Raw genomic sequence first — 13,666 nt, forward strand, 5'->3', positions numbered from 1 at the left:
ATCTCGTTCTTAGATTTTTTTTAATTAGCTTAACGTGACGTACCAGCTTAGCATACAGCTATCGGGTAAAATAGCTTAACACAAACACCAGTTGCACTCACCGTAATAACGTAATGTCATTTTTTTTAATCCTGAGGTTTAAAAAAATATGTTTCACGTTCAGATAACTTAGTAATCAATAACATAAAATTGAAATGTGTTTTTGTTGTGTAAGGCAATTAATTGGGTTTTTAGGCGATTACGTGTGTCATTACGTGCTGCTCACGTGTTTGCAACATGAATATTAGTTCATTAATTATATTATTTTTGTAAGCTTTTATTTTAAAAATATTTTGTATGCTTCTATTTTGTAAAAAGTACCTAGCTTGCTACACCACTAACGCAGCTTCGATTAGCCATTAGCATCAAGATATCGCGATGACAAGTTTTTGACCAGGCATTACTGCTAGGTACCAATTGGGGTCCTAGGGGGGCAGAATTGCTCGGGGGGACTGGATTGCTCACGACACCTGTCCACTTGTAAAGAGGCGTCAGAGTAGCACGCATGGGATTATGGGAATTGTAGTTCCCGCGTCCCTCCACTCGCTTTACTTGACCGGAAAAAAACTACACGTGTTGCCCGGAAGACCTTACGTTTTACCGATCATGTGACCACGGTGGTACCGGGAAAATCTTCTACCGCAATACCAAGAAATTTATAATACCGTTACATCCCTACAGGATATAGATTTTTTATTTTTTTTATAAACAGACATACTGTTGTTTTAACAGCAGTAATGCAATTGCTATCATAAAAGGGTCATGATCTGGTTCCTTACCTAATGTAAAAAGGTCTCAGGTGTAATTTTACAACTGAAAAGGGCATGTGATTTTGCGCCAGTATTGGGTTTCGTCCCATAGGCTATACAAATGTATTACATTCCAAGAGGTTTACAGCACTGATGAGTTTGAAAAAAAGTCACTTTACACTCAAACAGCATTAAAACGTTTTATTATTTAACAATTTTCTCTAGGCATTTTTCTCAATACAAACAAACAACACATATATACAGATACTTTCAAATTGCCTAAAACAGGGAAACAAACCCTTAAAAGCGGAACTTTGCAGTTTTTACTAGCCAAATTGTATTAAACTTCTGATTATATTAAAATACCTACTAAAACCTGTTCCATAAATTCTAATTTAAGTACAGCAAAATCAGAAAATAAATCTGCAATCATTTAAAAAATAGAAAGAATTAAAAACAAAACCCTGAACACTTTCATTCGGACAATTTCATTTCATACTTTCATTCTGACAATTTTAGTTGGAAATAAAGAACACTGCATTGACCCACAAAATGCCTAATGTACTAAAACAATAAAAAAATACAAATCTTTGGTCTTTTTTAAAACAGAAAAATTGGTTGAGAATAAATACTTTTGGTAAGGGATAATGTATAGGCAGTACAATCAGTGTGTAAAGGGGCTTTTTTCATGATAACAACCTGCTGCCTGTACATTATCCTGCTTATTACACGGCTGTTTACCTAATAAGTCAGGTATGGAGCATTACATATTGATTTGAAGTATTTTATTTGCTCATTTTTAATAAAAGCAGACCTTCCTCGAAGAAAACCTGTTTACTTTCGGTTTTTAGATAAGACAAGACGTTCAAATGTCACGAACACACAGTATATGACATTATATTTACAAATGATACCAAATAATGTGTTATTAAAAGACATATTTATTTTTGTGTAATATTAAACTGTACCTGTCAAAATGATTTGCAGCAGTGTGTTATTAGTTTCAGGTGGTTGTTATCTTGGAATAACAAACCTTGGAATGTCTTGAATCAGAATCAAGCATTTTAAAGTGCAGTGCAATAAGTGCAGGGTGCGATTTGTGGGGAAAAAATTGGAGTTGGACGCTCTTACAAGTAGACTAAAGGCCATAAGCTCTAATCTCTGTTGCTAAAGCACTTCTTGAGGTTGGGGAGTGAGGTTTACTTTTACTGACTAGCTGGCCTCTGTTACAGAAACTTAATAAAACCATCAAAGAAGCTGAACTGTACATGCCTAGATGCATTCCATCTTTATGCTTTGCACCAGACATGCAAAAACACTTGTTTATAATCATAATATTTAATATAAAAATGCAATGCACAACGTACTCTCAATATAACAATAAATAGTCTGATGTCTTTTCTAACTAGACATATATAACCTAAGAAAATAGTCTGTTTAATGACAGACTTTTGACCTCTCTTTTGCTTTCCTGTGTCATCCTGCAAATTCTCTTTGATTCTAATGACGGTAGTTTCTGCTGTCTCAATCTCAATGGTAATATGTCTTAGATTTGTTTTGTGACGGACCTGTAAAATATGATATGCTGCTTGGAATCGGTTTAATTTATTATTTGGCTGTTTTAGCGCTGAAATAGACTATGAGTGGTTGGCAATATTTGGAAAATCCGGGCTTGAATTCACGCTATCACCTAATGTTATTGTCACAGGAGACATTTTATTTGACTCTTGTTTGCGTTTTTACTTATAAACAGCCTAAAATAAAGATAATTAAATATATAGGGGATACATTTTGTCCCCACCGGAAATGCAAACAAATTAACAGGAGGCACTGATATAAAGACCAGAGGGGGATAATCCCTGCATCCCCCCAGCAAATCGCACCCTGAATAAATGCATACACTGTCGTATGTAACAGACATAAAATGAAAAATAATTGTGTCTGATCATCATAAATTTGTTATTTTCAAGAAAGATTTTTAACACAATCTCTTAATAGTTGTTCTAGAGATCACTAAAGAACAACAGATGTGCAGCTTGATGATGCTGCTAAAGAGCGTAAAACAATGGGAGTCTTAGTCTTCACCTTCAGTGTCTATAGGAATTGATCTGACAAAACTTTCAAATTATGTTTATGCATGACATACTGAAATAGTTTTATAACGGTAACATTTTAATATAATATCATGTGACTTGATAGAAACCACAACAAAGCTGCGCGCTAACTTAAAAAAATATTGTTGGATTTATGTAATTCAATAATAGACACATGATTGAAATAAGTTTTCTTAAAATAAACTCAACATGTTACCTCTGTGGATGCATGTTCATTTTATTTTAAGATTTATGTCAATAATGTCAAACCAGTGTCTATAATTGAATTACATCAACAGACGCACGCAGGCACACGGACGCACACACCTATGGTTTCTATGGCAGCAAAAGCAAAACTAAGCATATCCTAGACATAACACTAAAAACAAGCAACTCCTACTTGCTTAAAAAAAGTAAATTGATGACATTTGGGATAATCTAAGTGAGATTAACACTGTCCTAGTAGTTTTTGGATATTTTAATGCAAACATTTTTTCATATTGTGCCTATGATGGGTCATAAAGTGTGGATGCATGTTCCACACTTTGGGTGGGTCATAAAGTGTGGATGTGTGTGTGTGAAAAGTAATAGTTAAAGGACTTATGTCAGGTGTCTCTAGTATGGATCTTATCAGGTAGCCATTAGCTATGAGTAGCTTTCGCTCTCATTCCATGAAGTCATCCATTGTTTCTTCTCTAGAGAATCCGTCCTCTTTCGCTGGCATATGATCTCTTTCTTCTCTCTTTATTCACACAGCATTATAACTTGGTTACACTATCATCATACTTGGCACGTTCGAAAAATCCACACTGTTCGGAAATAAAGATAATTAATATACAAATCATGCTAACATTCCCTAAAAACTCAAAAGCAAAGATTTACAGTAAAAATCACAAACAAAGATGTATAAAAAAGATGTAGTGAAATTTGCAGTGTACGTAGCAAGCCTAGCATGATATTAAAAAAATAAACAATCAGTTAAGACATTTACTGTACATTCAATGAAGACAAGAAGCTGGCTGAGGAAAGGTTAATGTTAGGAGAGAGCAAGGGCAAAAGTATTTTTTTTATAAACAATATGTTAGACAGATATATATTTTTGATGTGGTCAATAACTCACAAGTGTGGTTTTTCAATACCAGGTGGAATTTTGATCAAATGTAAAACGACTTCAGTGCAATTTTACTTTGAACATAAGTAGTGCATTGTTACTTTTGACCTCATCAGCTGTGACACAACAGTTCAAGATAGATTTTTATGTTGTTTTTTTTTTTGTGTTGCTTTTATTATTTGTATTATTTTTATTTTTTGTCTCTTGTTTTTATTACATACCTGACTTGTATATATGTAACTGCAAACATATTTTGTCTTTTTTGTTGCAAAAAATTATTCAATTACATTTTCATTGTAAATTTTAAGATTCAAAAGCAACACGACAGAACAAACTTAAATTTTTGAAAATAAAAAAAATGTCAACAGTTTAAACACTATTTAAATTAAATATAATTAAATAAGCATCATATCTCAACATAATGCAACAATATTAGCAGCTGGACAGAATTAACAAGTGTTACTTTCGTCCCGACAGGAACTCCTGACATTTAAACCTGATTTACTTTTATTTTGAAAAACAAAGCAAACTTCAGGATGTGTTAGAGCACTAAATAACCTGTAGATTGATCAGTACTGTAACACATGAAAAGAGAAAAACAACACATTATTAGAAAAAAGACAGCATCAGTACTTCACTTTTCTTGCTTGAAAAAGCTTTCTGAACCTACACGAGGGAAATAGCGTGATATTGTCAGCTCTGTCAAGGGTTGCGTGCTAAACATGCTGTCATAGTTTGTAATGCAAATGTAATCAGGGCTCTGAGAAAATTGCTTTGGTACTTTCGTACTGCATTACTTTTGCCCAGGTTCTTCCCTATATGTGCAAAAAGCAAAGAAAGAAAGATAATGAAAAACCCAAGGAGCCAGAAGAAATCAAGCTACATCTAAAGGCTTCAAAGAGCTTAGCAGTCAGACTTTGGCTCTGTCTCAATCCCCTCCCAACGTCATGAATCAGTATATCGTGTATGCAGGATTGGGATCTGGTAAGGACTCTAGCTCACTTCACAAACATTGGAACGCTGTTCACTTATTTTCATGTGATGTGACCTCTTAAGCATGTTGTGATAATTCACAGCTGTTATTCATCAACAACCGGCAAAACCAACATATCTCTGACTTTATTTTTAAACACGTATGAAAAATACTTTTAATATTCTCTATTCAATCAAATGTAAATTTGGAGGAGTATTACATTTAAAGTGCCCATATTATGAAAAACTCACTTTTTTGGGTTTTGGGGTGTTATTTTGTGTCTCTGATGCTCCCACACGCATACAAACTTGGAAAAAAATCCATCCATGCTGTTTTGAGTGAGATACAGGTTTCTGAATGTCCTCTGCCTTGAGTCTCAGATTGCGCTAGTTAAAACTCAGCTCCGTTGTGACGTAACAAACCGTTTCGTCACATTCAGTTTGAATTTTCCCGCCCACCACCCCACTCGCAGGTCTCCACCCACCAGGTAGCTAGAGAGCATAGAGCAGTCACTTGAATGAGACCCTCTGTGCTGTTATCATCTCTCACGGAAATAACAGCGCTATTTGGATATTATGGATTATACTCCCACCTACTTTTAAAAACAACGTTTTAACGCGTGGTTATTGGAACCCGGAGTAATCTTATATACAGTGTGTTACGACGCAAACAGTCCTCAGATTGTAGGCGATAAGACCTTCATGCAAAATCTGATGTAAACAACAGACTATGTATCTATATTTCACGGATTATAAGCATTTGTGGACAAAAATGGTAATTGGATGTATTGGACTTTCATGGATCATTCACACATCTGAAACAGACTGGATTCGATTCGCGATCGCGTTGTTTCATCACAAAAGGTAAGAAGTCACGTTGTATTTTGCATGTTGTCATCTTCTGTCACAAAATACTACATTTATGATGCTAGAGCTAAAAGCGTGCTAATTGCTAGAAGCTAGCGGGAGGTCCGGACCGTGTATATATCTATGCGGACCGTAAAGTTATTAGAGGCTCGCCTCGTCAGAAAAGCCGGGGCGTACGGTCTCGGTTAGTTTGGTATACATCAGTACACAAGCAGTATACATCCCCCGCCGGGTCTTAATTTCTGTAATTTGCGAAAATAATGCGTTTGAAAATGTTTTATAATGGGAATATGTTAGCATTGTCCAGGGAAAACGAGTTTATTGTTGTGACTGCTAACGTAACATCACAATTTACTCTGGAATCATTGTGTGTCATGAGTTTCTTCTCCTGTAGTGTACTTATTAGTGATACTTTTCTGCATGATTTGTCTGTTGGCAACATAAACCGTTAATAATAATAATGTATAAAATAATAACACAGTATGGTCTGTACTGCTCACGAGACCACTGAGCATGCGCACGATCACATGACGTTAGTAGTGGGGCGCGATCAAAGGAGCAGCAGCTCATAAATATGTAAGACTAGCTCAAAACGGCACAATCTGAACTGCCCTGAAACAGAGGCTACTAGAGATGGGTAACAATCTTTTCCTACAAGCTATTTCGAGCAAACAACTTTTGAAATATGCTTTAGGGAACTCATACACCTATATAACTTGTGGAAAAGCAGTCATAAGATGGGCACTTTAAATATAAAGTAGATTGTGGTTCCTTTCCTGTCTAGCGATGATTTCCACTGGTTTTTGTATTGCACTGTAGCGATTTTTAGGGAACAAATGAAGAGTTGGGTTCCAAAACGAGATAACTCAGTTTTTTATAAAATCTTGTTTTTCGATTTGTGCATTCCAATTCATATCAATCAAACTGCAGTTGGTTTGTTTTGATTCAAGGGTAATTAATTAAAAAATACAGCAAAGTAGCACAATAAAACACAATAAAAACATAACAAAAAACATGTTTTGACAAAATTATAATTCACATTTTGGAACCAAACTCTTCAAATGTTTCAATGCAGTGGAAGAATTCAGTGATTGAGACAGCCCTTAAAATGGCCGACTTCCTGATCAGTGCCCTGACTACTGAAAAAAGGGAGCTGATTGAGACACAGCTGATTGAGTCGTTTAACCCTGATGCTGCTTAAGTCTGTAAACCTTTTTACATGATTTGTTTGCTTTTCTTGTAGCATTTTGATGATTATGTATGAGCATAGCTCAGAAAATGCCAAAAAGCCACTTCAACCATTACCACAAATCGACACTGACAGACAGCATGAGCTTCAGTTTAAAGTGGGTTAGAATGTGTTAATTCAACTGTTCATGCTCCAAGCATGCAAATCATTTATATATGTGTTTTTTACCCTAAGAGAGAGGTAGGGAGGTCTCTCTCTAGGCATCTGAAGTCAGTCTCTCTTTTTCGGGTGCATTATCTGGGTCTTTGTTGTTTTTGCCGAAAAACCCACACTAAAAAGGGAAAAGATTTTGTTTGCAATACTTCAATCACACAAACGTCGCACACCTGTGTGCGACAGAGGTGTAAAGTACTCGAGCAAATGTACTTCGTTACTGTACTTAAGTATTTTTTGGGCTACTTTGTACTTATACTGAGTATCAAAAATATAGGCAACTTTTACTCTCTACTCAATTACATTTTTGATTGGGTATTTGTACTCTTTACTCCACTACATTTGAAATGACACTTAACGTTACTCGCTACATTGTTTATTCGTCAAATAAAAATGAGACGAAAGTGTCAGAGGGTGATGATGGATAGAATCTGTGGTCGCGAGGTTACACGGACACACACAACTGAGGGACTTCATTTGGCTCTGCGCAGAGCAATCGTATGAAATCAAAGTACTGCGAGAGCGAATCAAATGCATATGGAGAAGTCTGCTCTCGCGGTACTTTGATGTCAAATGCTGAATGGCTTGCGTTGAGCCACCGTAGTGGGACATCTGCGTGCTGCGTATGTCATAAACTGTAGAGAAAAGTTCGCGTCTGGTCTGAGAGAAGAGATAAAGAGCAAACATATGGATGCATATCACATTTGCTTCAGTCAAGGGACCCTTTGTTAAACATGTGATGCTACAATCAAAACAGAAGTGATGCGCGATTGCAGGAGGGTCATCCCGCAACTCAAAGGCAAGCACAAATGTTTATATACTCTGATGCTACCTTATCAGCTAACCTGAGCTTGTACATAACTTGATATAACTTACTATATAAGCCAAAATAAACCAGCGAGGTCCTGTACTGATTGCCCGATTAACTTAAGTACATTATAAGATTGATAATAAGTGTACAATTTTACTGTCCTCACATTTAATCAAGTATGCTGTAATGTATTTACTGTAAGAGGGATGCATGACGGAAGAAATGTAGTGCACTTAATGTGAGATGGTGTTACGTACTACATGTGTTTACAATTAATCTTTCAAATGAACAACTTCACGTTTTTAATATGCATTATCATATTTCTGTTAGTGTAATTTTAGTTTACTGGAATTTTCTAAATATAAAAATTATATCTTTTTTGGGATAGGCCTATATAAGAATATTTGGTAACACTTTACAACAAGGTTCATTAGTTAACAGTAGTTAATGTATTAACCAACTTGAACAAACCATGAGCAATACATTTGTTACATCATTTATTCATCTTTGTTAATGTTAGTTAATAAAAATGTAAGCTTTAATTGTTTGTTCATGTTAGTTCAGAGTGCATTAACTAATGTTAACAAGATTTTAATAAAGTATTAGTAATTGTTGAAATTAATATTAACAAAGATGAATAAATGCTGTATAAGTGCAGCTCATTATCAGTTCATGTTAACCAATGTAGCTAACTAATATTAACCAATGAACCCCACTGTAAATTGTTACCATATATTTATATCACAAAGTTAGGCTATATATTTTTCAGCATGGCACATTGAAGTACACAATGACACTAGACTAAAATTAAATGGGTTTAAATTAAATGTAATTTAGATTTCTAGACTAAAATCTCATGGCATTTAGATGAATAAAATTAGACAAAAAACTAAATCAATTCAGATGACAAAAATATGACTAAAACTAAATAAAAATTTAGTCAAAAGAAGACTATGACTATGTTTAATCTGTGTTTGTTCTGCCAGGTCAAAATTTTGAGGTGTTTGATTTCTTTTCTATATTAGGAAATAAAACCTCATAAATAAACTTTCTTAGTTTTCACTGCCCAGACCTACAATGTCTCTTTGTGTTGAGGACTAGTGCATCTTTGAGCCAACATTCAGTACGAGTAAAAATACTTGAGTACTTTTAAATTGGGTTACTTTAATACTTTTACTCAAGTCGTATTTAAATTGGTGACTTGTAACTTGTAGTGGAGTAATTTTTACAGTAAGGAATTTGTACTTTTACTCAAGTATGGCTTTCAGCTACTCTTTACACCTCTGGTGTGCGATAGGTGCGTAGGAAAAAGGACTCGAAAGTCCAAATATAGACTGATAAAAAGGAGAGGTCCCGCACACTATCCACTTGCAAAAATAGAAAAGATTTATTACAACGTTTCGATCTTTCGATCTTCTTCAGGCATCAAAACATCTATTGAAATAGATGGAATAGATGTTTTGATGCCTGAAGAAGATCGAAAGATCGAAACGTTGTAATAAATCTTTTCTATTCAGTTTGCAATACTTGGTCATGTTAAAAAAAAATAAGATTTCAAATGTTGAAGGGTAATCGTAAACATAGTTCTAGGTAGTGAAAGATAATGTCATGTGATCCTACCTTCCAGAGCAGAAAGACCAGAAGACCCAGTAAGAGGAGTCCTAATAAAATGGCCACCAGTATGACCCACCAGGGCAGACCACCATACTGTGCTGATTTACGTTCCGGAAACACAGTAACACGGATCTGAAACATGACGCATTTACAACATGACAACATGTTGACTTGCAATTTAATCAAACATAAATTTAAAATGGTTAATGGTCAATAAGCAGCATAAGACTTTTATAAAAGGAGAAACATTCAAATTAAATTAAGAAGTATTCTACATTGGAAGGCTGACTATTTTGTAAAGGATATGTTTACTCATTGAACCTTTCATTTTGAAAAGGTTAAATGAAATCTCATTAATGAGAAATATATGGTGAACTGAGGGTGATTGGGAGGCACCGTTTTTAAATTTTCTGGTTCTTGTAAGGTTTTTGTCGTTTTAACTTGAATTACTTAATAAAAAAAAATAAAAAATAATAATGTTTGTGCAAAAACACACCACACCACCCGGCCAACACACCCAGTGGAGCACAAAAGAGTGTGAACCTGGGCTGATATATGGGGCCCACATGGGTTCCCCAACTGGGACCCAGCTAATTTAGTCCTCAGTTTTCATGGTGGTCCCCCACATTAGCCCGGATGGGCTGATAATGGGTCCTTGATGGGCTCTATATAGGGCCCATATGGGTTAACCAGGTAGCTCCCATTTGGTGCCTACATGGGTTAGCGATGGGAACCAGCTAGTTCTTATGTAATAAAAATCCTTGCTTAATAAAGTAAAGCATGAAGAATACAAGTGTCAAGGTCCTGTTCTGTAACCCATGTAGACAAACACCTGTAGACACCAAATGCAAGCTACCTGGTTAACCTATATGAAGCCCAGTAAGGGCCCATCACCAGCCTATCTGAGCTAATGGATGGTGGGGCCACCATGGAAACTGAGGACAAAATTAGCTGGGTCCCGTGGAGCCGGTACTCACTTCTCTATTTTTATTTTATTTTTCTAAAAAAAATTCTGGAACTTTCCCCACTTCAAGCACTGAAGTGAAGTATGATTTATTTCCTACTTGGCGCCTCATAAAAATCAGCTGAAAATATCAAAGTTGTTTTGATTTCCTACTGGATTGAATTCTAAAGTAAAAGATTTAAATCTGAAAAAATCTGCAGATTGGCTCAGACTTTTTGCAACAATTGTTGAGTCGTCCAGTAACTGTTGTGTAGTGTAGCTAAGCTTACCTGTGTAGCTTCATTCTTCAGCTGTACATTTGTAGCTGGAGACTTAAAATCCAGTGATGCCCTGACAATGATATCAATGTAGTTCAGATCTGAATAGTCCTGTAGGAAACAATATTACTTAGCAAATGTTCACTTCATGACTGGCAGTAATTGGTAAATACGTTACTGACTATTTTATGACTGTCACTTACAAAAATATACATTTCTCATATCAATAATCTGCAATAACACAGAGAAAGTGCTCACCTCCAGGAAGGTACTGTTCCAAAGATAAGCTCTCAGGCTAACAACAGCATTACTGTCCATTCCCATTAGAGGACATTTAAATGATATACAGTTTGCCCCATCACCACAGGACTACGGACACAAAAAGCCAATGTTTACAAAAAAGAGGCTGACTATCAATGGAAAAATCTGCACTTAAGAGAATTGTATTCATCATGTTAGGAGGATTTTACCAAAACTGTGAATTTCCTCTTGTCAGTAAAAGCAGAAGCTGTTCCTTCTTTTGCTGAAGTCCCGTCCGCAATTTCACGCTTAGCTCGAGAAGGTTCCTAAATAACCGTAAAGCAATGCACAATCAAATGATTCCTCTATACGTTTATTTACAAGATATAAACAAAACACCTGATTCCACTGTAGTTAGGATATGAGGAGCTCAGATGCAAAAGCTGCTAAACGCCACCTCCGACAAAAAAGAGATGATATTAACTGGATGCTCTCGACACGTATTATACATTCATCAAATACTTTTGTTTCAATTCCTGTTCGGAGGTCATTCAGAAATGTCGATGGTTGGCAGAATCCATTAAGAGTCTGATTAAAAGATTATTTACAAGAAAACATTTAGAGGGTTTTGCATCTGAGCTCTTGAAATATTTGGGCTACCTTCAGTCCAAGAGGGTTGACCTCATTTTGATTGGAGCAGCTGACACTCTCTAAGCCGGTTGATGTCATCTTCATGAGGTAAAGTAGATACTTATCTTGAATATTATGCTTAGGCCAATGAATAATCATAGATGCAGTGCCAAATGATTTAAGAGGTCTGCCCAAGTTTGTAACCTGTCAGTCAAATAAGTAACAGGATCAGTACATCATCAGGCAACTGCCTCTAAATTTTACCATGAGTAATTGAAATGCAACTTTAAAATGCAATTTAGCCAATAGATTGCTGGCAAGGTTTGTGTTAGAAAATCTACAGTAACAATTACCCTGAATTCAAAGTCGACTGGACTGCCAACATCAGTTGCCAACTTCATGGCACTTTCTCCTTTAACTTCTCCAGAAAAGAAAACCTGAGATGGCTTAGCTACCCTGTAGATGACATATGATGACGGTGTACGAATATATTACAAATATTGTATTGATAATGCAGCTTTCTTGCAAAATAACATAATACGTGACACGCTTACCCTGAGAGGGACAACATAAGTTGGATCTTAACTATGGCTTTGGCTTTTACCGATGACACCTGCTTCTGATTACTTGTCCTACAATTAAAAAATATAAAAATAAATGTCACCATTGAAAATTCCATTCAAATTTATTTCAATCGCACTTTTCAAAATGTTGCATTGTTGCGCAGCAGCTTTCCACAGCAGAAAATACATTTAACAATAAACAGAAGAAACATACGAAAAGCAGTACTGTATAGAAATAAGGAAAAATAAATAAATGATAACCAAACATGTTCATGCACTTTCTTTGTTTACCTTTGACTAAGCTATGACACTACTCACGTTTTTAGAACAAGGTCAATTTCGATTTCTGTTGTATCTAAAGAAATTCCCCCCATGCTCAGAATGATGTAAAAAGTTGTCTGAAAGAAATTAAAATCAACACTGAAAATCAAAACAGACTCTTTTATATAGCTTAAATTACAAAGTTATAGATATTTTGTAGTGCAATATATACTTTAAATATTCACCTCAGCATCTCTTTTGAAAGGATTTCCAAGCCCACAATCAGCTTGTGACCCATTCTGATTGGCATGACAGGTGATCGGTTTATCCTGTACAGATTTAAAACCAGATTTGATAACCAACTAGATGAGAAAAATGTTTGTGAACAGACTTTATGTTGGCTTGAGAAAGCCTACTCTAAAGGACCGTTTACATTATAACGATAACTATATTACCGTCCACATCACCGGGCGATAACAATCCATTTATGCTAATTCACACATGCGCGTTACATTTACGCAAATCACTAATATTGCATATTTCTTGTAATAAAAACTTTTGCAATTTTTACATGTAACTCAATGTGTAACATGCTGTTCTTGATGCATTTACACAGCGGTTAACCATCTTATGTCCACACACGCTGGGTTTCCCTCGAAACAGTGAATCTTTGTGTAATCTAAAATCTTACCTTTTGGGGTAGTCAGTATGGTAGGGAACAAGCATTATTTAGTCAATTTCACAGCAACTTCATCAGTCCTGGACCTAGGGTAATTTTATATTAAAAAACCTCAGCAATGAGCTTCTCCACTGTCATTTTAAGTGCGCATGCACTTGTTTATTGTATCTTTATCATTATAGGTATGGTGTGAACTCCGCAATTCTCTTTAATATAAAATATTTTTAAAACTATATTTTTAGGGCCCGAGCACCGAGGAGCAGGCCAGAATGGCCTGCACCGAAAGGTGCGAAGCCCTATTGTTTTTGCTCGGATTTATTATTTTTATTTTATTTAATTTTTTACTTTTATTTTTTTACATTTTGGGTGCCTTAAAGGCGCGCTAAGCGAATTGAAGCGTTTTGGACCATAAAA

The 13,666-nt window shown here is 35.6% G+C and overlaps 1 protein-coding gene across 1 annotated transcript in view; it reads right to left on the bottom strand.

Annotated features, from left to right (window-relative positions):
• Positions 1-974: 974 nt before the first annotated feature.
• itga6b (integrin, alpha 6b) overlaps positions 975-13,666 on the bottom strand; it is a 47,641-nt gene continuing 34,949 nt past the window's right edge. Inside the window, exons 16-26 of the mRNA XM_065291179.2 lie at positions 12,819-12,902; positions 12,631-12,710; positions 12,304-12,381; positions 12,103-12,205; positions 11,780-11,953; positions 11,350-11,445; positions 11,138-11,248; positions 10,892-10,990; positions 9,665-9,790; positions 7,249-7,351; positions 975-3,690 (exon numbers count right to left, since the gene is read on the bottom strand). Of these exons, the coding sequence (XP_065147251.1) occupies positions 7,277-7,351; positions 9,665-9,790; positions 10,892-10,990; positions 11,138-11,248; positions 11,350-11,445; positions 11,780-11,953; positions 12,103-12,205; positions 12,304-12,381; positions 12,631-12,710; positions 12,819-12,902 (1,026 nt within the window). The 3' untranslated portion in view covers positions 975-3,690; positions 7,249-7,276. The remainder of the gene's footprint in view (positions 3,691-7,248; positions 7,352-9,664; positions 9,791-10,891; positions 10,991-11,137; positions 11,249-11,349; positions 11,446-11,779; positions 11,954-12,102; positions 12,206-12,303; positions 12,382-12,630; positions 12,711-12,818; positions 12,903-13,666) is intronic.

This window comes from Paramisgurnus dabryanus, chromosome 23, assembly GCF_030506205.2.
Source record: "Paramisgurnus dabryanus chromosome 23, PD_genome_1.1, whole genome shotgun sequence".
Lineage (NCBI taxonomy): Eukaryota > Metazoa > Chordata > Actinopteri > Cypriniformes > Cobitidae > Paramisgurnus > Paramisgurnus dabryanus.